This window comes from Pinus tabuliformis, chromosome 2_1, assembly GCF_031772625.1.
Source record: "Pinus tabuliformis cultivar Carrire ecotype Pingquan chromosome 2_1, CPIR1, whole genome shotgun sequence".
NCBI classification, from domain to species: Eukaryota; Viridiplantae; Streptophyta; class Pinopsida; order Pinales; family Pinaceae; genus Pinus; species Pinus tabuliformis.
Genome location: NC_142299.1, coordinates 918,276,109 through 918,304,106, shown reverse-complemented (window position 1 = coordinate 918,304,106; position 27,998 = coordinate 918,276,109). Strand labels below are relative to the sequence as shown.

Sequence of the window (27,998 nt, the reverse complement as noted above, 5' to 3'; positions counted from 1 at the left end):
ATTGTGCCTTCCAATATGTGAACTACAACGTTAGTTAATTTATAATGCTTGTGAACTAATCCAGCGCAAGCTAATTTATGATGCTCGTGAACAAATACAACATTCGTTAATTCATAATGCTCGACAGAGTGCATGGAATAAACAATATGGCATGATAAGTGGGGTTAAAAAAAAACAATAGGTAGCAGTAATTTCTAAGTTTACCTGTATATGGTGATGCAGATAGAGCCCGGATGCAGACTGATCTTTCGGATCTCTCCGCTGCTGCCCGTCAGAGGTTTGATATTCCCCATCTTTACTATGGCGGCAGCAAAGTCGGAGAAAAAATTGTTATATATAATCCTACGTTTTCAGCAAACAAATGAGCATTTTAACTTTTATTTTAGCTAATCATTTTCCTGTTATTTTAGCTAATCATTTTCCTGTTGAACAGAACATCTGTTTTCAAAAATAAAGATGTGTGGAGGTGAAGCGGATTTCATTCCCCTCGCCCGATCTCGGCATCTAACTCCCAGGGATTTCCTTCACTAAAAAATCGGGCAGCTTCGATGACGAATACAAGCAAAAATTTGAGCCCAGCAAGAATATTTTCTGCTTCAACCATGAATTTTCTTTAGGTGAGCTGCGACTATTAACGAACTCTCTGCTTTTAAAAAATTGCTATTGCTTCCTCATTCTGCCTTCCAATATGTGAACTACAACGTTAGTTAATTTATAATGCTTGTGAACTAATCCAGCGCAAGCTAATTTATGATGCTCGTGAACAAATACAACATTCGTTAATTCATAATGCTCGACAGAGTGCATGGAATAAACAATATGGCATGATAAGTGGGGTTAAAAAAAAAAAATAGGTAGCAGTAATTTCTAAGTTTACCTGTATATGGTGATGCAGATAGAGCTCAGATTCAGACTGATCTTTCGGATCTCTCCGCTGCTGCCCGTCAGAGGTTTGATATTCCCCATCTTTACTATGGCGGTAGCAAAGTCGGAGAAAAAATTGTTATATATAATCCTACGTTTTCAGCAAACAAATGAGCATTTTAACTTTTATTTTAGCTAATCATTTTCCTGTTGAACAGAACGGAAGCAGGTTTTTCAGGGCTATTACCTGCAGTGGGTCCAGAAGCTGAAGAATCTTTCAGAGCCCACGATGATGCCATCAATGCGCTTGTGGTTTCGGCAGATGGTTTTGTTTACACAGGATCTGCGGATTCCAGAATCAAAATCTGCGCAAAGGCCTCAAGTAGGTTGCAGGTTACAGTACAAGTTGTTTCCTATTTTTAATATACACTACAACTTTTAGGAAATCTAAATTCTTCCTTTTGAACCCTACAGTTAGGAAATATGAATTCTATTATGAATTTTGATTATTGATATATCTACCTAAATCCTTCTCGTGTCTGAATATATACCTGCTTTGGTGTATGGAACACATCACCCTGCAGTAAATCAAATAATTCCCAGGCTTCTCAGGACATGGCAATGGCGAGCTCCGCACTTCAGGCATGGCTGCTTCTTTATCCATAGCTGGATTCGAACCCAGTCGAGGAACTTGCAGTCGTTCGATTTCTAGATTTGATGGTCTCAGAGCTGCTGAAGCTGAGCTTGCTGAAGAACCGGTAGGTGGTTTGCATGCAAGCCTCGAGTAACATTTGTCGCTACCAAAAATTATTTTCCAAAAACAATTTAAAATATAGCTAAAATATGTTTATATATATATGCTGGATGAATTGACACGGGGTTAAACTATGCTCTTGTATTATGCTCTTGTATTAATTCAGATCAATTTGTTTACGCTCATATCATGTAACTTCACCTCTAGAAAGAAATACTAATTCAAATTATGCAAGTCTCCGCATTTTATAAAGTTATATATACTTCCAAAAGTATCACGTAAAAAAATTATAAAATTCTTTAAACCTTTTGCATTTCTTAACTCTTGTGCTTATACTTGTTTTATATGCGCACCAAATTTGATGCGACACTTTTCATACATTTTAAGTTTACTAAAGCACCCATCGTGGAAAACCTTTGAGAAAATCAAGTATTAAATCTTTGAGTATTCTGATGGCTATATCGTATCCTGAGTATATGAGAATGGCGTAGATTTTGCAGAATATCAAGTGCTCAAGCGGGACTCTTTGCATAATAGGGTGAAAAACTCGGCTTTGACTGTCATTTCTTCCGTTTTGAGTCCGTCCTAAAAACCTTACGTGCCATAAACTCTAGTTAGCATTTAGAGTATTTTCATTAGTCGGCCATTAGAAATCAATGCCTCTAGGATTTGCACATTCAGGCCAGAGAACAGCACACTAGGTCATATGGGCCTAAATTCTTCCTTTTGAACCCTACAGTTAGGAAATATGAATTCTATTATGAATTTTGATTATTGATATATCTACCTAAATCCTTCTCGTGTCTGAATATATACCTGCTTTGGTGTATGGAACGCATCACCCTGCAGTAAATCAAATAATTCCCAGGCTTCTCAGGACATGGCAATGGCGGGCTCCGCACTTGCAGGCATGGCTGCTTCTTTATCCATAGCTGGATTCGAACCCAGTCGAGGAACTTGCAGTCGTTCGATTTCTAGATTTGATGGTCTCAGAGCTGCTGAAGCTGAGCTCGCTGAAGAACCGGCAGGTGGTTTGCATGCAAGCCTCGAGTAACATTTGTCGCTACCAAAAATTATTTTCCAAAAACAATTTAAAATATAGCTAAAATATGTTTATATATATATGCTGGATGAATTGACACGGGGTTATTCTCGTATTCCCATAAATCTCTCAAATTTGACCCTTTAAACTATGCTCTTGTATTAATTCAGATCAATTTGTACTTTCATAGTTCCCCTTCAAAGTAATTTTGTTTTTTTCAAATACATCAATTTAATGGTGCAGCACTTTACGCTCATATCATGTAACTTCACCTCTAGAAAGAAATACTAATTCAAATTATGCAAGTCTCCGCATTTTATAAAGTTATATATACTTCCAAAAGTATCACGTAAAAAATTTATAAAATTCTTTAAACCTTTTGCATTTCTTAACTCTTGTGCTTATACTTGTTTTATATGCGCACCAAATTTGATGCGACACTTTTCATACATTTTAAGTTTACTAAAGCACCCATCGTGGAAAACCTTTGAGAAAATCAAGGATTAAATCTTTGAGTATTCTGATGGCTATATCGTATCCTGAGTATATGAGAATGGCGTAGATTTTGCAGAATATCAAGTGCTCAAGCAGGACTCTTTGCATAATAGGGTGAAAAACTCGGCTTTGACTGTCATTTCTTCCGTTTTGAGTCCGTCCTAAAAACCTTACGTGCCATAAACTCTAGTTAGCCTTTAGAGTATTTTCATTAGTCGGCCATTAGAAATCAATGCCTCTAGGATTTGCACATTCAGGCCAGAGAACAGCACGCTAGGTCATATGGGCCTGGTTTCTTAGCATTGCTGCTCACAAAGCAGTGACGAACCATTCTCAAAATCGGTATGGTCTCTCAACACGCCAACGGCGCCAGAACACCTGGTTTACTACATAAAAGGTCAATTTGTGTATAAAAACAAAAGTTCCTGACTTCGAAACCTGTTCAAAAGTTTGAATGTCTCAAAGAAATATTAAACCTGTTAATGGCCGCTCGCCTGCATGTCTTCACACTGTTAACGATGCCTTCAGATGCTGCAAATGATCTCTGCATTCGTGCGCCACGCTCGTCGTGCAAGATTTCGCATTTGATATCGATAAATCATCGAAACATGTAAGAATGCTTCAATGAAGATTTGGCAGCCTCTGCCATGAACTTCAATATCTGTTCTAATTTGCCTGTATTTCCAGTAAATATTAGAGGAATTAAAGGCAGAACTTCTTGATACTGAGAAACGGGCCTTGCTATTTTGAACTGCAATCGAAAATCCGTGTCGATTATCAAACGATCTTTAGAATCTGCTTCAGAGAATAAAATGTCAATGTATTCATACTCCCCTCCAGGGATTTTGTCGACTGTAGGCCATTTAACACTGCACAGTGCAATCGAAAATCCGTGTCGATTATCAAACGATCTTTAGAATCTGCTTCCAGGGATTTTGTCGACTGTAGGCCATTTAACACTGCACAGTGCCGCGTTGTAACCTTTCAGCCTTAAATGCTTCACCAGGAGACGCCTAATACAAGTGCCGTTGCACTTCATACCGCTCCATATATCAATATCGGCTTCATTAAAACTGGAAATTATAGATGCGATTACCACATGGAATTCTCTTTCTTGTGAAGACATTGACACCAAAGCCTGCAGATGTGAAGTCAACTTGATGCAGGGACTCGCTGCGTCGCAGCTGCCCTTGTTTTTATTTATTTCAACAAATTTCAAAGAAATCAATCATGCAGACTTGCAAAGGTCTACAAAAGTCATGACCTTTCTTATGCATACAAGATAATGGGCTTGGAAAAAGGAGTATGCAATTTGGAGCACCCTTGCAATTTGAAAATATGTTTGAATACGATAAATTTAATTAAAATAAATGTGAAGACCTAATTTTTTTTCTAATAAATATTTGGTGGTTTATTTAATGGTGTTGGTTTTTAAAAGTGATAATAGTTTGTATAATGAATGTAACAATACCAAAATAAGCCTATCAAGACATTTTGGGAGATTGGAGGTGGTTTTAAGCTTAACTGTAATTGTTCACTTCCTATAATAATATATCTTACTTTCCCTTAGATGTTTTCTTGATAAATTGTCAAGGTTTTAAGTCCAAATTAAATCTCATGTTAAGTGTAATTCATACTTCTTTTCATTAAATTATTTAAAATTTATTTATTGTGCAAGATCTCAAATACCAATAAGTGGCATCAAATCCATGGTAGGGATAATTCAAGGAAGATGAGTCCAAAGAGGTAAAACCTTCTAACACTATAGTTGGTCAATGTCGTTCCATAGGTTCATAGTAGGAAAGAGAGAATCAATAATGGAGGAGTGGCATATACACCAATAACCTACACATCATTTGTTTTCTTGTATGTGGAATTTAGTTACATCAAGTGTTATAGAGACTAATTGTGTGTAATGAATGAAGTAAACATGGAATGAAACCAATATATGTGTACAGGACTAACAAGATTCCTACATAAAGGACTAGCCATATGAAGGAGAAATTTGTCCATCAACTACTCAACTATCACAATAATTTAAATTGGATCACTATATTATTTTTCATCCATCTTAATACTTTTAGAATGAAAAACTTGGAGGATAAGCTCTCAAGACCATTTTTACCAGTGATTCCTAGTTTGGAAAATAATGTTCTAAGACCTTCTAAACTCAGTTTATAGAATTAAACAACAATTTTTTGCAGAGAAAACCATTTTTCTAAATTGTTTCACCTGTGTGAACTATTCTAATTTTAGATACTTTTCCAATGGTGCAAGAATGAACCAAACAAAGTCTATATGCAAATATTATGCCATTGAGAAGTTGACCACCGTACTTTCATCACCATGATTTGAGAGAATGCCATGTCATGCACCATTATTCATTCAAAAAGGTCTAGACAACTATTCATGATGAATAAGTCTAGAAGAGTTAGTATTATAACTCTATATAAGAATAAAAGGAGTCAATTATAACCACAAGTTGACTAATTGGACTATTTTATAGCCAAGTTACTATGAGAAAAATGGGTTTCATTTTATTCGAGCGATTTTTTTCCATAGATGTGTATAGTAGCTAAGAGTGTATAGAGAGAAAAAATAGAGAGGATTTGTGTTTCGTAGTAGTCATCAAGCATAGGTATCACTCCTTTGTACTTGCATCCATTTCCATTTAGAGAAAGAGAGAGAAAAATAGTCTTACCTTTCAACTCGCTTCTCTCTTGTAAGGGTTTCCCAAAGCACATCTTGTATCATTATGGTCTATGAGTAATCATTTATTTATTGTTCTCTATTCTAAATATTGTATATATTGCATGCATCAATAGAAATAATGATTTAATAAATATAGGAATTTAAGGAAAATTAACTCTAATAGCATAGATTTCATATTTTCAATATATTTTGGTCGTTTTATGAACTATCTAGTGGAATATGAAAAATAGTTTACAGACCGCATTGGTATCACAATCATTTTCTTCGTGTATTTTGTGGAAAGTTGTAGGGTATCCCAACTAATTTAAGAAAATGGTCATAAAAACCCATTTATGGCTAATTAGTCTAACTATAACTCATGAGATATAGCATAGGAGAGGTTCTCAAGGATGAAAGAGTAGGTTGAATAAATTAGCTACAATATGAACCTACCTATGTTAGTTCCAACGAATATTGGAGTTGTAGAAGATGGAGTTTCCAACTCATAGGTAAAATTAGAGGGGAAAATGGGATATGAAGAAGAACCAAAAAATGAGTCTAAAAAAAACCCAAAAGAGAACAAAAACATAAAATAGAAATTTCGTTTTTTTTATATATTTCACTAGAGCATAGGGATCCTTATCATAGGTAGGGTAGTTAAGAATCACCCCATGAAATATTTCATAATGGTAGCATATAGGAGATAATTTAAGATATACATTCAGATCAGTGTAAAAAGGAAAGAAGGGTGAACATAAGTGTTGGTACTATAAAAGGTCAGAGCAAATCAAGAAGGATTGTTGAAAGAGGTAGGAACCCGTAGGGAAAAATCTAGAAAGGAAGTAGATATATTCGAATCAATTCCGTGTATGATTAATGTTGTTTTTGTTTATTTGTAATGTCTTTTAGTACTATAAAGAATGATTATTAGAGTCTAGTTCTTTTGATCACTTAATTCCACATAGAATTTGGTTTTCTTCATATCAGGTTATTGATGGTGAATTGATCTAATGCGGAATAATGTTTCTTATATGACTATTATGGTTGGAAGCACGAAAATAAAAATGTGTAATGGTATTATAAGGAAATTGAGAGAGGTTAGACATGCTCTTGAACTCAGGAAACAATAAATTTCTTTGGGAGATTTAGATTCTAGACGTTGCAAGTTTACATGTTAAGGTGGAGTACTTGAGGTGTCCAAGGGTGTTTTAGTGGTTATGGAGGATACAAAGAAAAGAAACATTTACACGATGAGATAAAGTACACAAATAAATGAAACAATGGTGATACCTGAAAGGGAAAATTAATCTATTCATTTATGGCATCAATGACTAGGTCATATGAGTGAGAAAGAAATACATGTATTGATAAACCACAAGTTATTTCTGATATTTGAAATCTTTAAATTTTAATATTTTGCAAACATTTCATATTTTAAAGGTGGTGCATGCAGAATTTTAAAGTAGGCAGTCATATTAGTAAAAGTATTCTTGATTGTATATATTCATATTTTTCGGGGCCTTCCTGTACATTTTATTTCCAACCTTATTTTGTAATATTTATAGATTATCTCTCTAGATATGTGTGGTTGTATTTCTTGAAAAAATGGCTAATGTGTTAAATACATTTAAATAATTTAGATTTGTGATAACAAAGAAAACTTGAAAAACAAATAAAATGTTTAAGAATAAATAATAAAGGAAAGCTCACGTCTTTAGAATTTGAAAAATATTGCAAAGAAGTTGAGATTGAAAGACACAAAACCATTGTATATAATCCCTAGCTAAACGGTGTAGCAATATACATGAAACAAATTCTTCAAGAAAAAGAAATGAGTATGCCCAATAATATCAATTTGCAATAAGAGTTGTGGGTAGAAGCAATAATTATTTCTTTTTATCTCATAAATCAATTACCATTAGTTGTAGTATATAAAAGCCTTAAATACGTATGCATAGTTCATCCCTATGATTATTCATATTTATTCATTTTTGTATTGGCAAGTATATACTCCTACTCCTAAAAATGAGAATTCTAAGCTAGATTCTAGATCAAAGATATATGTCTTTGTTGCTTACCATGATGTAACAAAGGGGTATATAACTTTAGATCACACTGCCCACCAAATCATAATTAAAAGAGATGTGATATTTCATGAACCCCATGTCATTAAATTAAATAATGTTGAAGATGATTTGAAACAAGAATAGATACTTTTAAACCAATAAATTCAATTGGATACTCCATCATCTATAGAAATTTGAAAGCAAGAAAAGTCCTATAAGAATAAGGAGTTTGTAGATGTTGAAGCTATTTAATAAATGTAGAATTTCCACAACCAACACTAGGAATATCTACATGAGAGAGAAATCATCCTAAAATGTATATCACTTTTATTTCATTTATCTCTTTGGTTACTAATGATGGGGAACCTTCTTGTTATCAAGAAGCACTAAATAATATAAATAATTCCAAATGGAAGATTGAAATGTAGGAAGAAATCGATGCCTTGGAAAAAGAATATTGGGACCTAGTAGAACTTCAAAAATATGTAAAAGTCATTGTGTATAAGTGGGTCCACAAATTGAAAAATGATATTGATGACAATGTTGAAAGTCATAAAGCTAGATGGTTTGCGAAGGGGTACTGTCATATGTATGGTATTGATTTCCATGAAATCTTTTTAACAATTGTTAATATTGTATTTATTCATATTGTGTTGACACTAGTTTCTTCGCTTGATTTGAAGTTGGAGAAATTATTTGTTAAAACAACATTTTTACATAGATATTTTGATGAGGACATATATATAGAACAACCAGAAGGTTTTATGTAACATTAAAAAAGAAGATTAGTATTCAAGCTCAAAAATTCATTGTATGGGCTAGAGTAGTCTCCCAAACAACAATACAAGAAATTTGATTCCTTCATGTTGAGCTAGAATTATACTAGAATGAGTATTACCATTGTTTACTTTAAAATTTTGAATAATGTATCCATTATCTTGGTGTTATATGTTGAGGATATGATTGGTGCTAAAAACATGAACCACATTAATAGGTTCAAGGATTAGATAGATAGGACCTTTAATATGAAGGATATATATATATATATATATATATATATATATATATATAAAGTTGGGCATTGAAATACATAGAGACAGAAAAAGTGGTAAGCTCAAGTTTTCACAACATAAGTATGTTGAGATGGTCATTGTGAAATTCAACATGAATAATGTGAAGCCTAAAGATATCCATATAATTTCCCATTTTAAGCTTTCTTTAGTTTTATGTCTTAGTAGTGAGGAAGAAAATGATTATATGTCTCTTATACCCTATTTCAATGTAGTAGAAACTTCGATGTACACAATTTTATATGGAAGCCAGATACTTCACATGTTTGTGGTTTTTGTTAATGGGTACAAGGAAAATCTATCAAGAGAGCATTCGAATGCAGTGAAATAGGTGCTTCCTTATCTTAGAGGCACAAGTGATTATTGGATCACCTTTAATAGTTCAAGTGATTCTGTATACAATTATGTTGACTTATATTTTTTTGGTTATTAGGAAAAGAAGATATATACTTCAAGTTATGTCATTAATCTAGATGGACAATCTGTTAGTTGGATGTCAAAACTTGAAAAAATAGTTACTTTATAAACTATTGAGGCATAATATATTGTTGCCTCAATGCCTGCAAGGAAGAAATTTAGTTGAAGAATCTTCTGGGTGAGCTTGGAAGAATATAGAATAGTGTAGCTATATTTTGTGATAGATACAATGTTATTCATTTAGCTACAAATCTAGGTTATTATGGTCAGACTAACAATATTGATATTATGTATCATTTTGTAAGACTAGTCATTTATAGAGGTAGAGTAGATAAAAGGGCCCACAATGGTGTTTACTCTTGGCATACAAAAAATGTGATGAATAAGTTTCGACAAGGTATCAGGTAAATTGTTCTCAATGTGCATGAGTGTTAGAATGTGACAACAATTAATTAAAAGAAATCTAAAAACCCAAAATTTTCTTAAGTAAATATTCAATGATTAGTTTAGCCATCTTGGTTTCCAAAACTAGTAGTAATTTGTATAGCAAATATAACTAAGCTAAAATGGATATATAAAGGCAACACAATAGATTCACACTGGTTGTAAGAATGATTATAATTGTTTTTATTGTATATTCAAATATGTTACATTGCTTCATAAATATCTTCCTAGTAAACTATTAGAATTTTAAGATATAAAGTATTATTCTTATTTATTCTTAATAAATTATCTATAATTTATTTATTATTCAAACTCTTAAATACCTTCACAAAGTCGGTATTCTTTCCGAAATGTTAGAATTAAAAAAAAATGGTGTACCGGACGATGTCCGTCACATTAATTTGGGTATAAAGGTTTTAAAAACGTAAATTCATATAAAATTTTATTACTCCACAAGATAATGATAATCGTGGTATTGATTCCATATAAATGTTTTAAAGATATAAGCTAATATAATATTTTATTTTATGATGCGCAAGGTGATATCCATGGTATTGATTTCCATATAAAAGTATTGATTTCCATATAAATGTTTCAAAGATGGATTTAAGTTAATATATAATCAGAATGCAGATGTTTCAAAGATTAAGAAAATGGTTTATATATATGTATATATATATATATATAGATATATATATTAAAAATTATTAATACTATTTAATTATTAATTATCTTTTAAAATATTAAATATAAACCAGACAAATACCAATCTTGTTTGTAATGAAACCTAATAATAAACCCTAATATACATTCTAAACGAGAATGGATATACATCTCATTCATAAATAATAGTCGTGGCTCTGACTCCGGTGATCAACCGTCGCCACTCTTTCCAAAATATAAAAGTACTTTCTGGAAAATTTTTCCGGGAAGATAAAAATAATTTTAAGTATGGAAAGAATCCGTAGGAAGGCAAAGCGGAAAAATGTTTCTATTTGTATACATTTTTATCAACTCTGCCAGCAGGGGAAAAGAGGACATCTGGCTTCCAATATTGAAGGAAAAAACAAAAAGCAGTAAAGGCAGGAACGAAAAACTCTAACGCATAAATCTGTATGGATGTTCTCCCATATCGAATGCATTTCGACAAAAATAACTCATAACGCATAAATCTGTATGGAAGTTCTCCAATTTCTAATGCATTTAAAAAAAAAGTAACGTAGTTATACTTTCAGTACTATCAAGTATTTGTTCAAGTGATTTACAGAACATGGGCGAAGTAACCAATACATCCGAGTGTTACGTGAGCCTTATGGGTTGTATCGCTGAGTGTAGACGTAGTCCACATGAGCAGCTAGTTTGCGTGTCATCAAGCATTCTTCCCCATCATGTACATTGTTGCAGTTTTCTTCAAAATCATTCATCTCTGCGCTTCCATGTCCAGGCTTCTCCGTCTTAGATTCGTCCCAGGGGATCTGCAAAATCATAACTTTTAAAAATAATAAAACTAGATATTTAAATCTAATCATGTGTAAATCTCATAAGTCTTCCTTGCACTTACTCTGTGCTCTGTTTCCTTTTCTGTCCATATGTCGGAGTCCTTCAAAATGTGATCCTTCTCTGTAAGCAGAAGACCAGACCTGCTTTAGCTTTCACATTTCTATTCCTGATATGTTGTTAAAACTCGCACGGTACCCATGATAATGATTTTTAATAGACCATCAGTGCTATATTTTTGTAAATAACTTTGCCAAATATAGTAATAAAAAAGGACTGAGAAAATCCCAGTTAAAAATTCAAGGGTCCCTGAAACAACCAGAGTTGAACAAAACTAATGCCTTTATACAACAACAGCAAATTGATTCAACAAAAGCCCAATCTATAATATTTATATGATACTATCTTAGGGCTCTAACAATATGCTAACGTATATTAGCACCCTAAGACAACAAGAGCTAGCGGAACAAAACCAATACCCTAATCCAAGAACACTTCTAACAAAATTCAACCTATAAAAATATTGTGATAAGATAGTGAGAATGATATAGTGAGAGAATTGAATATGGATCTTTATAACTTTATATAACACAAATTTATATAACAAGTTAGTCATCCAAAAGCTATCATGATAATTTACTTTTGCTACAAATTATGTCAAGCTGATCTATATCTCCCTCACACTCTCTCTCTATATATAGCCACAACAGTGATTTCCAAATGGATTACATTCATAACAACTAAATGTACGCAGAAGAATAAACAGCGGTTTGAAAACAAACTGACTGCTCACAATCACTTCGTATTTGGTATTACAAACGATAAATGAAACGCAAATATGCCGGAAAAGTGCAATAAGTTAAACCTGTTGTCAAAGATCGAGTGGCGTTTGCTGTGCAAAGTAGTAGAAGCGCAGATGCAAGTAAAGTAAATGTTCTCAGGTGCCTTTTCATCCAAGCCATTTGATCCTTTTTAAGAGCCTGGAAAACCTAATTTACATAAGAAATATGCGATACACGATATTTCTAAACCAAAATAATTGTTTCGTAGTCCTAATGGATGTGGAAGAGAGCACGCGATATTTCTAAACCAAAATAATTGTGGAAAGCAAAGAGATAGGAACCGAGAAAAAATATTAGACTACAACAATACAATGCAGATCCAGATGGGGCGGTCTACAAATGCATGCCTGTACATATTATTATATAGGCAGACCCGGCTCCGAAGAGCTTCAAATATTTCAATAAAAAATGGAATAAGAAATTTGTACAGATGCCACACATAAGCATATTTCGCTGTCAAGACGGTGAAATCTGTACTGGGTTGCAAGGCAAATGCTTCGGCTTAATATCAGTCTGAATGCATGATATATATATATATATATATATATATATATATATATATATACACTGTGGCACTGGATTATTTAAAAAACTGTGGCAATTGCATTTGCCATGAAAGAGTGCATAAGTGTACTGACAAGATTAAAACTAGACGAGTTGATCACAAGAGTTTGTCGTGCATGGCAGCCAGTGGGTCTGGTGTGACGATAGCGGCATGGGCGGCATGGCAGCCGCCGAGGACAAAGACATATCTATTTTCTATTTTGAGTCAAAAAGAAAAATGTTTGCTTAGGGAGCGCTTCAATGCACTATTCAGGACCCAATCTTTCCAGCCGAATACGACCTGTTTGGCAGAACCTTGACGACAAAATATAATGTTTTTGAAAACCGCCCATTTGATCGAGATTTTAACTAGTTAATGTCAGATTTGTTGAATACGTTATCGACTTCATTAATGAATGGTACAGATTTTGGGGAATGGGTAGGCCCAAACATTTGATCTCCTTATCGGTTAAATTTTGAAATATTTCAATGGATGTCCTTATTTCTGAAACTGGACGCCCATTTAAACATGGCGTTGTCTAGCGAGGACACAATACAATTTACCTGCGAAGGTGAAATTAAATGGGATGGTAAATTTCAAATATTTGGGAGCGAATTTTTTTTAAGGAATTTGTAGTGTTTAAATTTTTTTTTCTCGTAAAAATGGACTTACCACGGTAAAGCATCTATTGGCATTCAAAATTTAGGTGGAGGAATAAGAGCAAGGTTTTTTGGGTTAGGGTTTCAAATTGTCATTAAATATTTATTGTACCTGTTAAATATTATGTTTTATTACTGGGCCACTCTATCTAGGATTGTAACATTTCGGAAGGAATACCAATCTCTATGTTGAATAAAAAAGAATAGTGTCCTTGTGTGTGTCATATTTATTGTACGTGTTATTCATCATCACTCCACGTGTATATATATATATATATATATAGATAATGTGTATTCCATGTCATACTTGGGGTCATCGTGTCATGTGAAAGACACTCATATTTTCAGGTCCTTCATGTCTCGTGTCTCCATGGAGTAGTGAACTTTGTTACCTGCTTTCCTAATCCACTATCAATCAACATTGTCTTAGCTCTATTTTGGAGCAATTTCACCTCTTCATCAACCTATGCATCTTGCACATCAATGCCCATCAACTGCTAATGGTTGCCTTGCATCAACGGTTTACCTTGCACCTGAGACGATTTTTAGTCTCAAAGGGATAGCCTACATTAGATTTTAGATTTTCTCTAGGGTGAAAACTACTTGTTTTCTAATCAACAATGACATCATTGTTGATGGTCACTATTATTGCAAAATCTACTAGCCTAATGCAAAGCCTCACTAGGCACTCTAGGTTTAGGACAACAATGAGATTAGCCACCATTGTTACCTTGGTGGCTTCACAAGGGAGGCTTCCCCAAAAAGCTTAGAGGTTAGATGACTAAGGGATTCTAAGCCAAATGGCTCTCTAAGGAGCTTGCAAATTTACCCACCTTAAAAAGGTCTTCAGTAAAGGAAGGTTCGGGAGAGAGAGATGATGTATTGAAGGAACCCACTCGTTAGGCCTAAGAGGGCGAGATAAGTCATATAGATCTTCATGTTATTTTTTTCCTAGCCATTATTAATTTATTGATTGCTGTTAAATTAGGCTTTTGGGAGATTTCATTTTTTACAGCATGCAAAACTTACGATAGCAATAGGAAAATAACCTATTATAAGTTTGGACAAAAAAATCTAAAAGGTTTAATTTGTCAACACTAGGTTTTTAATGGTTGGAAATGCACATAACAAACAAACCCTAGAACTCAACCTTAAAAATAGGGGTGAAAATTGCATAAAATGATAGATTTTGCCCTTTTAACATAATAGATGCAATGCTTAATTTTATGATAGTAACATATAGGTGAAATCAAGCTATTAAATGCATATTTAACCAAATCCTAACCCTATTTTACCATTGAATAAAGAAAAATGGAAAGTTTAGGTTGATCGACACACAACGACTAGTGTCTTCTATGATTTTGGCAATGGAGTCAATAGGAAAAGGTTTAAGTGGACCCTTGAGCAAAGAGGGAGGAGAGAGAATTTTTTCTACTACCAAACCCTAGTGACTTTCAATTCAAAGAGTGGATACTTGATGGCAATTTTTTCATAATAAGAAGCATGAGTGCATAAATAATATTTCAATTTTTAATATGGTACAAGATAAACCCTAATTTCAACAATTAAAGTAAAATAGAAGAAAAATAACTTTAAACTTACACCATTCAAGAAGGCATGACTTCAACAATTCAAAGAAATTCTCCCCATGCAAAACATAGCCCCCCAAGACAATTCACATACTTGGTTAGCCATTGTGTCCAAGTGAAAGAGAGAGAACTAGCGTGCACTCTTTGCAAGAGAAAGAATTGAGTGTCTATGACAATGATCCACTCAATTCGAATCCCCTCTATTTATACGAGGGTAACCAAGTTGAATTGGACATAAAAGCCCTCAAATTATGACTTTAAGTGTTCACAAGGAAAATACGTCATATGCTGACCTATAAGATAGCTTTCATGATGTTGAAACATAATAAAATTCCATTGTCATCAAGTGAACATATCCATGAATGAAAGTGCCAATGAGTGTCCAAGAGTGCTCCTCAATTAGAGACATCCCGTGAATTTGAAAGGGTGCATCATCAAGCCACAACTCCTCAAGCTGTCTGTCATCATCGAGAGGCCACATGCCATCACTTTGTGGTTTGCAAGGGTGATGTTGCAAACCTAGTGCCTGAAATCATCTTGAAGGGGTGTACCAACCCTCCCAAAGTCTCTTAGGTCATCACCATCCTCATTTGGGCTCTGGAACAAGACAATTCTCATCAAGATGGTGCAAGGACAACTTGGGGGCATCTTAGGCCCTATGGGGCACGTCATCAATTTTGGTAACATCCTAATCCCTATGTTGAATTAGACACACAAGGACTAGTGCCTTCTATCATTTGGGCAATGGAGTCAATAGGACAAGGTTTAAGAGGACCCTTGGACAAAGAGGGAGGAGAGAGAATTTGTTCTACTACTAAACCCTAGTGACTTTCGATTCAAGGAGTGGATACTTGATGACAAATTTTGCATAATAAGAAACAAGAGTGCATAAATAATATTGCAATTTTTAATATGGCAAAAGATAAACCCGAATTACAACAATTAATGCAAAATGGAAGAAAAATAACTTTAAACTTACACCATTCAAGCAAGCATGACTTCAACAATAAAAATAAAGTCTCTCCAGGCAAAAAATATCATCCCCAAGACAATTCACATACTTGGTTAGCTCTTGTGTCCATGTGAAAGAGAGAGAACTATTGTGCACTCTTTGCAAGAGAAAGAATCTAGTGTTTGTGACTATGATCCACTAAATTTGACTCCCCTCTTTTTATAGGAGGATAAGCAAGTCGAATTGGACATAAAATCCCTAAAATTATGACTTTAAGTGTTCACAAGGAAAATAGGTAATAGGTTGACCTATAAGATAGATCTCATAATGTTGAAACATAAAAAAAATGTCATCATCATCAAATGAACTTCTCCATCAAGGAAAGCGCCAATTAGTGTCCAAGAGTGCTCCTCACTCTGACACATCCCATCAATGTGAAAGGATGCATCATCAAGCCACAAATCCTTAGCCATAACTCCTGAAGTCATATGTCATCATCAAGAGGCCACATGTCATCACTTTGGGGTTTGCAAGGGTGATGTTGCAAACCTAGTGCATGACATCATCTTGAAGGGGTGTACCAACCCTCCCAAAGTCTCTCAAGTCATCATCATCCTCATTTGGGATTTGGAACAAGATAATGCTCATCAAGAAGGTGCAAGGACAACTTGGGGGCATCCTAGGTCCTCTGGGGCACATCATCAATTTGGAAACATCCTATCCCCTATGCTTAGTGTTTCAAGATTTGGAGGTGTATAAGTTGTCATACATCTATGTGAGGACTCATCTATGTGGGGCTAACATTGTGGTTGCAAGGTCGTAAGTGCAGTCATGTTGCACTAGACTCCCTCTTCAAGGTACTGTAGAAGTGTCAAGATATCCCTCAAGAGATATCCAATGCATTTGGGAGGAAACAACTAAGACATACCCTTAAGATCAAGTGAGATCAACATTATTAGGTAAAGAAACCATGAAAGTATCATAGTGGGCCATATTTAATGCTAGGGGCACCAAAATACTTCACACAAACCTTCCCTTCAAATGTCATTCTAGTTGATGATTTGTAAGCAAGTTACCAAACTTATGTTTGTGATGGCTATTCATTAGCCCTATTAGGTGTTTCCAACCCTAAGGGGAAGGAAAATTCCCAGGAAGACACATCAATCCATAGGTGCATGTGATAAAGGTGGACATGAAATGGGAAAGACTTTAGGGATGATGCCATTGCCTTGGTACCAATTGAATGGGGTTGAACATCTTGAGTGTAATGATGAGAAGATGGAACAATCATGGGGGCTTCAATTACCCTTTCTTTGGCCTATTTTTACCACCCCTCTGGTGTGCCTTTTACTTAATGATTTTTCTTTTTCTTTCTTGCATTAGCTTGGGTAACTTGCTTGCTTGATTCTTTCAAATACCCCTTAAATAGGTAGTGGTTTCTCACTCATCGGGGTTGGGACTTTCATAAGTTCCTTATATTTAGATAGAGCATGATATGTGAGGAATTGGGTGATGGTTAATGAGGGGAGTCGAGCTCAGGCCAAGGCTTTGTCCAAACACTTTACTTGTCCTAGATATATTTTGCATTTTAAATTTTCTTTCATTTGTGGCTATAAATTATTTTATCTTTCTTTCAACTACATTAACCTCTTCTAGGCCCTTACTTAAAGATGAGGATGAAGGGTGCTAATACTGGTGACAAATGACAATCAACCCAAAAAATGGAAGTGGATACAAAAGATTGTTTTAAAGTGATAAGTTTGAATTACCTTGGGCATGTTGTATCAATCAGTGCCTCCTATTTGTGCCCCTCCTAGATGGTGAAAAGGAAAGGCCTTAGGGAAGGTCACATTGGACTAGGGACAAAGGAATCACCTCCTAGGTGAAGTGTGGGAACAACAATCAAGAGTAGTCAATCATCTAGCTAAACCTGTGATTCATATTAGAATGTCCTTAGCATTAAATGAAAGCAGATGATTACATAAATGGTTAGTGTACCTTATAATATATGAACCACCTTCCTTCATGTATGCTAGGTGAGGAAGAAAGCATTGACCGAACATATGTGGAGAGCTCTGAGGCATATCTACATGTCAATCATACTAGGGTTGCTGGATTTTAGGTTGCCATTTAGGAGAAAAGAATTCTCCTAGTGGTTATCCTCTTGGGTGGGAAATAGTCACCTTGTTAGAAATTGGATGTAATATCTAACAAGATATAGGCCTTTAATTGTTCATTATATTCAACAAACATCAATTTGTTGCATTTTGGATCTAAGTTGATATTTCCTCATATATAATTAGAACATATGCTACTGGAGCAAAAATATTTCAAGTTGCAACCATGCAGTTTTCTTGTGGACTAAGCTTCCATTGGTGTGACATTCCATCCTGCCTTTGGTAGGATTCCTCTTGATCTGGTACACTGTAATGCACACCCTTTTCACTCAGTACCTATCTTGAACTTCCCTACATCCCAGTAGTCATCCTATTTTTTCCTTACAACCCTAATTGGTGTAGGTGTATATGTTGCAGAAACATGTCTTTAGATACCTTCCTCCTTACATAATTGAAAAATTCATTAGAGTGGAATTAACATCGACTCTCAGACTAAACGATCTTTATAATTTACTTGATTTCTTTTGTTCTATCTTAATTTTCTTAAATTAACCATATGCATCTGACTTAGTTTAAGAAAGTAAACCCACATATTCCTAGAGGAAACATCTACAAATAGAAAAAAATACATTGCACCAAATATTTGCAGTCACCTCAATGGACCACAAATGTCATAGTTGACTAGTTCTAGCACTGCCTTAGTGCTTCAAGCATTCTCCTCATAAAAAGATAATCTATGTTGATTTCTAGCTAAACAATCTTTGCAAAGATCCCCCTTTTCATCTACATCTAGGAAACCAAGCACCATAGTTTAGCCAAATATAATTTAAAACAATCTTCATGTTGGAAACATTTATTTTCACATCTTATAAATAAAAAAATTCAACTCTCAAAATGAGTGCCCTATTCTTCTAGCCATAGTATATCTGTAGTGCTCCATTAGCCTGTCGATATTCCATGATGTTGTCTTCATTTTCTTATGCTTTCTAGGGAATTAAATAAGTTAGAAGTTGTCCCTTAAGAAATGAGTGAAATAGTCATGCAAGTTGGGAATCTATTGATTTTTTAAGGCCTCCATGGGATCTTGTGAGGTATAAAAATTAAAGAGTGCGTGAGGTGAGCAAGACCTCTTGTTTACATTTGTTTAGGAAGGTATTTGAGAAGAACATGTTGGGTCCTTGTTTTGTTTCTAAAAGGATTATGGCCTTTTGATGACATGTGCAACCTTGGCAGGTGGCTAAGAATCTAGACATGTCTAGCTAGATGAGGCCTTATTGTTCTATGAATTATTTCTTCCCACCTGTGTTCAACATTCCTTTAGCAAGATTTTGAGTGGTTGGTTGAGCATGAGGAGCTTAGGGTTGTTAGTTGTCTGGTTTGGACAAAAATGAATGTTTCCAAATCTTGTGGTCAAGGGTCTGACACCTAAAACACGTGTTGGGTAGATTATTATATTGCATTGGATGGTGGAACATGTTATCTAGAATAAGAACATATTCTTCGATGTCCATGGACATATTTCCCTTGATATAGATACATTTTTACATCACAAGGTTGTAAAACCTTAGGCTTGTGATAGTTAAACTCCTTAATAGGATTGGTGAGAATGGCAAAAATTGCATAGGTAAGCTTCAAAATTCAATCCATATCAGGTAATGTAATTGAAAATTTTTCTCAACAAAACATCTTTGGCCCAAGGCTATTTGGAAGCAGGAAGCAGGAGTGGGAGCGACAATTTTCAAAAACTTCCGGGTCAGGAAGCATTGACTATATTTTGTTTTTGTGTACTCATTTGTCTTTTGTTCCACTATTGCCATGGAAAATCCATCTAAGAAGTTTCAAACTATGACATTCACCAATTTTGTCTATGCTAGAATATAAACTTGATGGTTTTCTTAATATTCAAAATATTGGGAGTCTCTAGCCAATGTTGGGGAAAAAACATATCATGGGAGAGATCAAGGGCCTGAAGACATAGTAAAATGATCCAGTGTAAGAATACTGAACACTTTGCCTTATCTTTAGTTAGGCATTGGCATACTACCATGTCCTACTGCAGTCTTATAAATTCATGACCACTAAATTCCATTTTACCTATGAATACACTTCAGTTGATGTAAGACTCTTGCATTTAGTGTGCTTGATGAATGTTTATTCAAAATGAGAGTAAAGATTGGATTTCTTAGAGTGTTTTTCTTGATATCACTAGGTTTACAGAGATCGTCAACGGGGGTGCTGCATTGAAATTTAAAACAAGGATCCAAGCAATGATAGAGATAATATTTGGTCTACAGTGGTAGCATCCTTCCAATTCCACGAAAAGTATGCCTTGAGTAGATGGAGAGTTAGTTGAAAACCTTGTGTTTTATTCATTTGGCCTTTCCCATAGAACATGAATTTTTTTATCAATCAATTATGCCACATATTTGCACAATTAGTGATATATTTATCTATATCAAGTCAAATGTTATAGCATATGCGAAAAATTTTGTTGGTGATGGTAGAACAACCACTCTGTAATCAATTATAAAGGATTGGTGTAGATCCACATGGCGGCCTATTTTGATGCCATTGCCAGAGTTTAATGTTTGAGGTCTGATTAATTGACGGGCCAATGTTTATAGGTTAATGATGCACAAAGGATGGAAATGTCTTTAATGGATTGAAATGTTCCCTAACATCCATGAAAGCCATTAAAATATCCACCCCGTTGACAATGGGGTTTTTTCTAGGTGAGTTTTACAGTTAGTTGAGAAAGTGGAAGCAATAGAAACAAACATAGTGCAAGATAAACCAGATTCGGCATATCTTGAATGTTGAGTCCTATTTTGCAACTCGTAAGGGTTTTAGTAATGGGGTTGAGTTCCTTTGTTGCACTTTGAATTGGCTCTATTTGTGTCATTTTGCTCTAGTTTCATGTGGGATAGGATTTTACGTCATGGAATTGGGTTAATTTTTTTTATTGAGGCTTTGAGAATTCAATTCAGTAGATGGAGGATTTTTTGTATTATTGCTTAGTTTGAAATTTGATCTAGTGAAGCTGTGTCTACAAGAGAGATTTGTTCCTAATATTTTTTGGGGGTCGTATCTCTAAGGGCTTTGTAAATATGTGCAATGAAATTTGCATTCTGTGATTTTTTAAGTGTGTGAATTACTGGGATTGTCGATTATTCGTATGCACAAATGTAAATTTAGATTCATGGAGAAATTTGGGCAAGACAACATGTGCTTATATCAATTCAGTTTATCTTTCTTTAGAGTTCTCACAAGCAGAATAATGCACAACTTCTTGTATATCTTTCAAATTTTAATTAGTTATGTTTTTGGGTTTTCTTTAGGGTCATGGTTTCAACTCTTGTGGAGTCATCACCTGCATTGGTTGGGTGGTCACAAGCTCGAAAAATATTCCTTGCACCCACTTTGTTAAGTTGTACACATGAGTTCAAATTTTCTAGATTCATTCCTTGAAAAGACAATGCAGAGCCCTATGACCGTATGTCACTAAAACTAACCCTATGAGAAAACTAGTAGTTTAGGATTTCCTGATTATGTTGGCTTTAAGTCATGGTTCTGCTAACAAAACATAACAATGGAGGAGAAATGAGTTAACTAGATGACTATCTGATTGTCATTATTTGGGGAGGGGGTTGTGCATGGACTCAAAATTTGACAAATTTCTGCCATGGATTCTGAAATATGCAGATATTCCCTTCTGTCGAAAATCAAGTGTGATTGGAAGATCAACTGCTCGAAAGAGATCATGTATGTGAATGTTGATATAGTTTTGGACAATTTTTTATCATCTACTGGTACAAACAACTGAAGACAGAGACAACCTGAGAAGAGTACTTTTTTTGTAAAAAGGACAACCAAATATGTGGACAACCAATTTTGGGGTTTTCAGAAATTTTGACAAGCATTATATGTGTTGTAATAAATTGTTTTGCTTATGATTTCATGGTAAGTAAAGTATGCCTTATGTTTTCAAGGTGGAAAATTCTTTTATTATGATTGAGTTGCTTTTGATTGTGTTTTCCGTTTCTCTTAGTGCTTACTGTTTCAATATTCTTTAGTGAAGATTCTTTCATGCTAAAACCATAAAGTTAAGAAAGAATTGTTGTAATCGATTTCCCCTACAATATTAGAGTTTTATTTTTCTTCCAAGATCAGTAGGTTGAAACTCGCAATCATTATGACAAGTCATAATACAGGAAATTATGTTACTTCTGTACACATTTTGCACCCCGATACAATTGGTCAATATGGAAAGAAACAAATATGTGACTACTTTATCTTGTCATGGCCAGTGGTATTATTCCTTAAATATGTTATATGTTTTGTCTTTAAGGTTTGTGCAATCTTCAAATTTGTGTAGATCATATTCCCGATTCATCACATTAGTTTTCTTTAGATCGACATTTCGAACCAGCAACGGTGGTTCATCTTCAGGATGTGAAAGAATGATGAAAACTGATCTTTATTTCTTTTAATAAATAGTTATGAGATGCTTTACGGATATATATTTCAATCATAAACTAAGATGTTATTGTTCTAATTGTCTTTTGTTATTTCATTTGTTTTAATTATGTTTTATTGCCTTAATTATTCTAATTTAGATTTGTTTATTAAAATATAAACAAATCTAAATTAATATAATTAAGGCAATAATACATAATTAAAACAGATGAAATAACAAAAGACAATTAGAACAATAACATATTAGTTTATGATTGAAATATATGTCGGCAAAGCATCTCATAACTATTTATTAAAAGAAATAAAGATCAGTTTTCATCATTCTTTCACATCCTGAAGATGAACCACCGTTGCTGGTTCGAAACATTGATCTAAAGAAAACTAATGCGATGAATCCGGAAGATGATCTACACAAATGTTATATGTTCTTTTTTCTTTCCACATTCCTTACTGAAGTTGTCATTCTCAAGCCTTCAAGGTAAATGAGAGTTGTGAAATTCCTTCTTACTTGCTAGATAGGGAGGTTCCATCTTCCAAATTAGCAAGTGGATGTTTTTAACCATTGCTATAAGTTGAATTTTAGGCAATTGTATCAGTGGGACATGGTAGAAATCATGACCCTTCTGATGGATGATTCAGCCTTTTAGCTTATTATAGATACTCAATTATCTATAGTAAAGGTTTGCGTACAACTAAATTTTCATATTATGAATGTTTACATCTCCTTTTCTCCTAATCCATAGATTTTTGGCATATATATATATATATATTTTTTTACTGCAAGGAAGTCCTTTTCCTTTCAAAAGTAAAAACCATACCTCAGTAAATAGCTAGGGCCTTTCATCTCTTACTGGAGCTTGTTGTGCTTTCTATTACCATTTTCCTATACATAAATAACTATCAATAATTGGCATATTGTGAATGTTTTTTTTCCTTTACCAATACATAGATTTTTGGCATATTTTTGTTTCTTCAATACTGCAAGAAATTCCCTTTTCCTTTCATGTCATAAATGCTATAATTAAAGGTGTAAAGTTCTGATTAGTCTTTATTTTACAGAATGTAAAATCCCAACATCTTGGACAGTGGTGAACATTGCATGTAGGTTGTTATATTTTGAGTTTCTCATGGTCAATTAATATGGTTTCTGTCAGGCGTAAATTTTTGTGACGCTTTCCATTTTGAAGTGGAGCTTCATACATAAATACATGTATATCTTATGTTACAGGTTGAAAACGAGAACCTCCCACCTGAGGTGATAAATGAAATTTCAAAGGAGCTGAAGAGTATTGATGAATCACCTCATGGAGGTATAAAAGTGGTGGTGATTGATGACAACTTTTCAATCACAGTTGCAGACATTGAAGGACCATGTACATTTTAAAAGAATAATACAAAAAAATGTAACATATTTTGGATGTTCTATGGTTGAGAAAGTGATCATTTTTTCATAGTGCATTTACCGAAGCATCTGAATTCATTTTTTTTCCATGGTTATTACTCTAGATTTTTGGAACATGAGTTATATTTACATTTATTGATGCTTTTTCCCGTAGCTAGCACTCCATATGAGTTTGGTGATTTTCAAATGAGACTAGTTCTAACTCCTAATTTTCCAAACTCTCCTCCCAGAGGTAATTGTTGATCCTTATAATGATGCTTCATCCAATTTACATTCTCTTAAACGGATATTATGTTTGTTTTAGATGTTTAGTTTCCTATAGGACATTCCTTTTTTTTTTTGCTTACTACTTATCTAAATCATAAATTATATAAGCGGGATGCATGACTTGTAAAAAATGAGAAATAAAATTTTGTGTCTTTCAATAGTAATGATTAGCTTGCACTGCAGGGTATTTTTTTCACAAAAATCTTCCACCATAATATTGCAAGAAATGGAGATATATTTGTCAATACTCTAGAGAATGATTGGAATCCAACCCTTGGACTGTGACATGTTCTTCTTGTATGTGTTCATCCACTTATAAATTGAGCTTATTTATCATAACGTCTGTTAAGCATTATAGTGTGTTACATTTGGCTAGACACAATTGTCCTTGTTGCATATTTTTTGCTTAAAATATATTTGGAAACTGAACATGACATAAGATATTTGAATGGAAATGCAGTGTGTTAATTGCTTCGATACAACATGAGACACAATATTTTCACTTGTTGCATACTGCTTAAATTATATTTGAAAACTGATGTTGCGCATGAGCACAAAACACAATGGATTTTTGCTCAACTCGTGGATCATTTTTTAGTGTCCACTTTTAACTTTCTATAATTAATTAACCATGAAACTTAGGGATGAACTATTTCTGGTTTTAGATTTAGAAGTGAATTTTAAAAATGTATTCAAAATGTTACATTTGACACGATCTGTGCGCACTGCACAGTGAGAACTGACTGGACTTCATGTGAAGAAGAAGAAACTTTGTTGGAAGATTTTTTATTGTTATTTGTTGCATAGTTAACACGCCTTGTATTATTGTTTTAACTCCACTTTTTATCAACTCTGCAACAGTAAACTGGCATGGACATTCATGCAGTCTATATGCATTCTTGGATCTTAGTTATAGGGACCAAGGTACATGATTTTTTCCATAAACAATAGTAATTTATTTCCCTTTCTAAACTTTGGATTATTGTTGTAGGTCATAAGATGCCTACTTGTAGAACCATTCTTGGAGTCTGCTTTGAATGAACACTGAATTAACAGGCAGGGAAGATGCTCATGGAATATTATGAAGCATATGCAAAGCATGCCAGGTATGTTATATTTTTTCATCTATATCTGGAAATTATTTACATGATTACATTTTATTCATATAATTTTGGGATATATATGGTTAACCCTAATATTTCTCTCCATCCTTTGAGAAAAGAGTACGAGGATATTAAATTCGATATTAACAAAGTGATTAGGGTACTAGTAAATAACTGAAATGTTGAACATATCCCTATCAAAGGAAATGAGTACTAATCTTCAAATCTCAATTTTGTATTTATTGACATAATTCTCAACATTTTCCTATGTAAAGTTAACCATGCTTTAAGTATAGTTTCTACTAACATTTCCCCTAGTGAGCAGGGTCCATAACTTCTTCACATTTTCCTTTAATTTCATTCTTTTAAGTTTTGTCTACACATTAGATTTATCAGGTTCTTCACTGGTTGTATTCTCTCTACATCTTCGTCTACATCTGCCTGCACTATCTAATGTTGAGTAGTGCATCTCCCTTTTCTAGGGTTAACACTCGTGGGTCACCCTTTCTTAGGGTCTTCTTTCTTGTTTTCACTTGTATCCCATAGCTTGTAGCTTAGGCTTGTTAACTGGGTTTTCTAGCCTCTAGCCTCATTCACCTATTTTCCTTGTGACAAATTTTTCTTTATCAATAAAAGAAATAATAGTGTGAGAGGTTCTTAATGGGTCTATATCCACACACCTACACCTATCTCTACACATATGCCTTTGGTAGTTGTTTACCTAGATCTTCTTATGTGAGTTTGCCTTTGGTAATCATCTACATGGGTATTCTTATGCGAGTGTGCCTTTGGTAATTGTCTACGTGGATCTTCATATGCCAATAGTAATATTAGTAATATGTAATATGTAAATTTTTGAGACATGATGTGGATCTAGTCAACTGTTCTAAAAAGGGTATCATTAAAAATGCAAACAAACTTGTTTGCCTAGTTAATTATACAATCTGATTTATTTCTCTTCTTTCCAAAAATTTGTTTCTAAGAGGTACGATGTGCTTATGTTACAAAAAAATATATTGATATGGGTTTATATTGCAATATCTATACAATCATTCACAATTTGAAGCTCAAATTGAAGAGTAAAGTGGAAATTTTATAGTTTACTACTTTAAATGAAGGCCCAAAAAATACCCTCATGACCTCTCCTCCCCCGCTTGTACCAAGCACAACAAATAGGAGAATAATATTCAAGATCCAAGCATAAATGTTGCTTCAACAAAATCTATAGGAGTTGGTGCATCAACAGTTCATAAGAAGAAGGATCTAGCTTCTACCAAAGGGCACGTTGATAAGAAAAACCTCGATGCAAGGAAAAAAAGTCTTAAAAGATCATATAAATTTAGCCCTTCTTATCAGTTATTTGAGTCTTTTAACTGGTCATGTTACAAATTGCGTACCTAAGACATAGTTAATGGAAACTACTACAAGTTTATTGGTTGGTATCTATATTTATTATTTTTGGCACCCCCTTAAATAATTTTGTATTTTTGCGTTCTTTTATGAGATTTCATCCATGTAAATCTAGTTTGGTATGTAATTTTCAATGATTGTATGCAGTTTTCAAAATAGTAGTTTTGTTGGTGCTAAGTTGTTACTCCGAACAACCATGCCCATAATGGAAACATTGAATCAACCTGAAATATTGAGTTTCTTTGGCAATGTTGAAATTTAGTCCTTTCACAACAATTAGTTTTTAGTTGAATAATGCCTATTTTTCATTTCTGTGGGTATGATGTGTATTAAGAGGATGGAAAGGCTTGGTCTTAGAACTTGCTCCAATTATAAAACATAATCACTACTTAGACCAGGATGTTTAAACTTGATATCAAAAGTGGGTTGTTCTCAGATTCAAAAAGATTTTCTCGATCAAATTCGCAATCTATTTTATCATTGTTCTTTTTTTCCACCTAATTCAATTCATCAAGAACCAGAGAGAGTACTTATTGCTCCAAATTTTTAGGTTTAGGCTATATATTTAAACATAACACTATGTGACATATAAGATCGCCTGTATGCTATTATTATTAACTGTACATCACAATTTTTGCAAAAAAATTGGGTCTTCAAAGCTAACTATAGGTTGATCGTTAGGCATGTAGTTTCTCCCCTTTCATATTAAAAATTTAGAACAACTTTTTGTATGTCACAGGCTTACGTGCAGAAAATACATTTATACAAAAAAACAACGACATTGCCACCATGTGGCTCCTGTTGGATCTCCATGCACAACGCTAGAAAAAACACCTATAAAGAAAAACAAGTGCAGTGATATTGCCACTACATGGCTCTTGTTTCCCAAAGAAAACAACCTAATCATCTTATTTATAGAGGAAGTACCTATAGATGGATTTTTAGCCTATACACGTGTAAAATAGTAACTTTTGATTGGTCCCATATTTTCTAGAGTTTTTATTATAGTAGATGTACATTACATGGAGTATTTCATCCATATTTTTGTTGAAAAGGATGTTTATTTACTGAAAAGAACACCCCTTACATTGAAATAGTCAACAAGAGACCATGGTAATACATGTATTTGGGAGGGATTGCTTTAATATATAGCTTCACTTCTATTCGTAGAATCAAAATAGAACTATGGTACATGGAAGGGAGAGAACCTCCAATGTGCTCTCGATTTGTAACCTAGTGGAACTATCACAACGTGAACTGCTAGTTGTTATGCTTCATTTTTAAGCTCCTTATATAT

General features: G+C 34.0%; 2 protein-coding genes and 1 pseudogene across 2 annotated transcripts; 1 reads left to right on the top strand and 2 right to left on the bottom strand.

The window, feature by feature from the left end:
* Window positions 1-3,753: 3,753 nt before the first annotated feature.
* On the bottom strand, window positions 3,754-4,281 carry LOC149203647 (uncharacterized). Its single transcript, XM_089401944.1, has 2 exons — window positions 4,121-4,281; window positions 3,754-4,024 (listed from the first exon to the last, which is right to left on the bottom strand). The coding sequence occupies exons 1-2, from the start codon at window positions 4,279-4,281 to the stop codon at window positions 3,754-3,756; spliced, it is 432 nt and encodes a 143-aa protein (XP_089258070.1).
* A 6,638-nt stretch (window positions 4,282-10,919) lies between these two features.
* LOC149203646 (uncharacterized) lies at window positions 10,920-12,672 on the bottom strand. The gene is made up of 3 exons (XM_089400218.1): window positions 12,206-12,672; window positions 11,405-11,463; window positions 10,920-11,318 (listed from the first exon to the last, which is right to left on the bottom strand). The coding sequence occupies exons 1-3, from the start codon at window positions 12,300-12,302 to the stop codon at window positions 11,154-11,156; spliced, it is 321 nt and encodes a 106-aa protein (XP_089256344.1). The 5' UTR covers window positions 12,303-12,672; the 3' UTR covers window positions 10,920-11,153.
* A 190-nt stretch (window positions 12,673-12,862) lies between these two features.
* LOC149203645 (ubiquitin-conjugating enzyme E2 22-like) lies at window positions 12,863-26,390 on the top strand (annotated as a pseudogene).
* The last annotated feature ends 1,608 nt before the right edge of the window (window positions 26,391-27,998 follow it).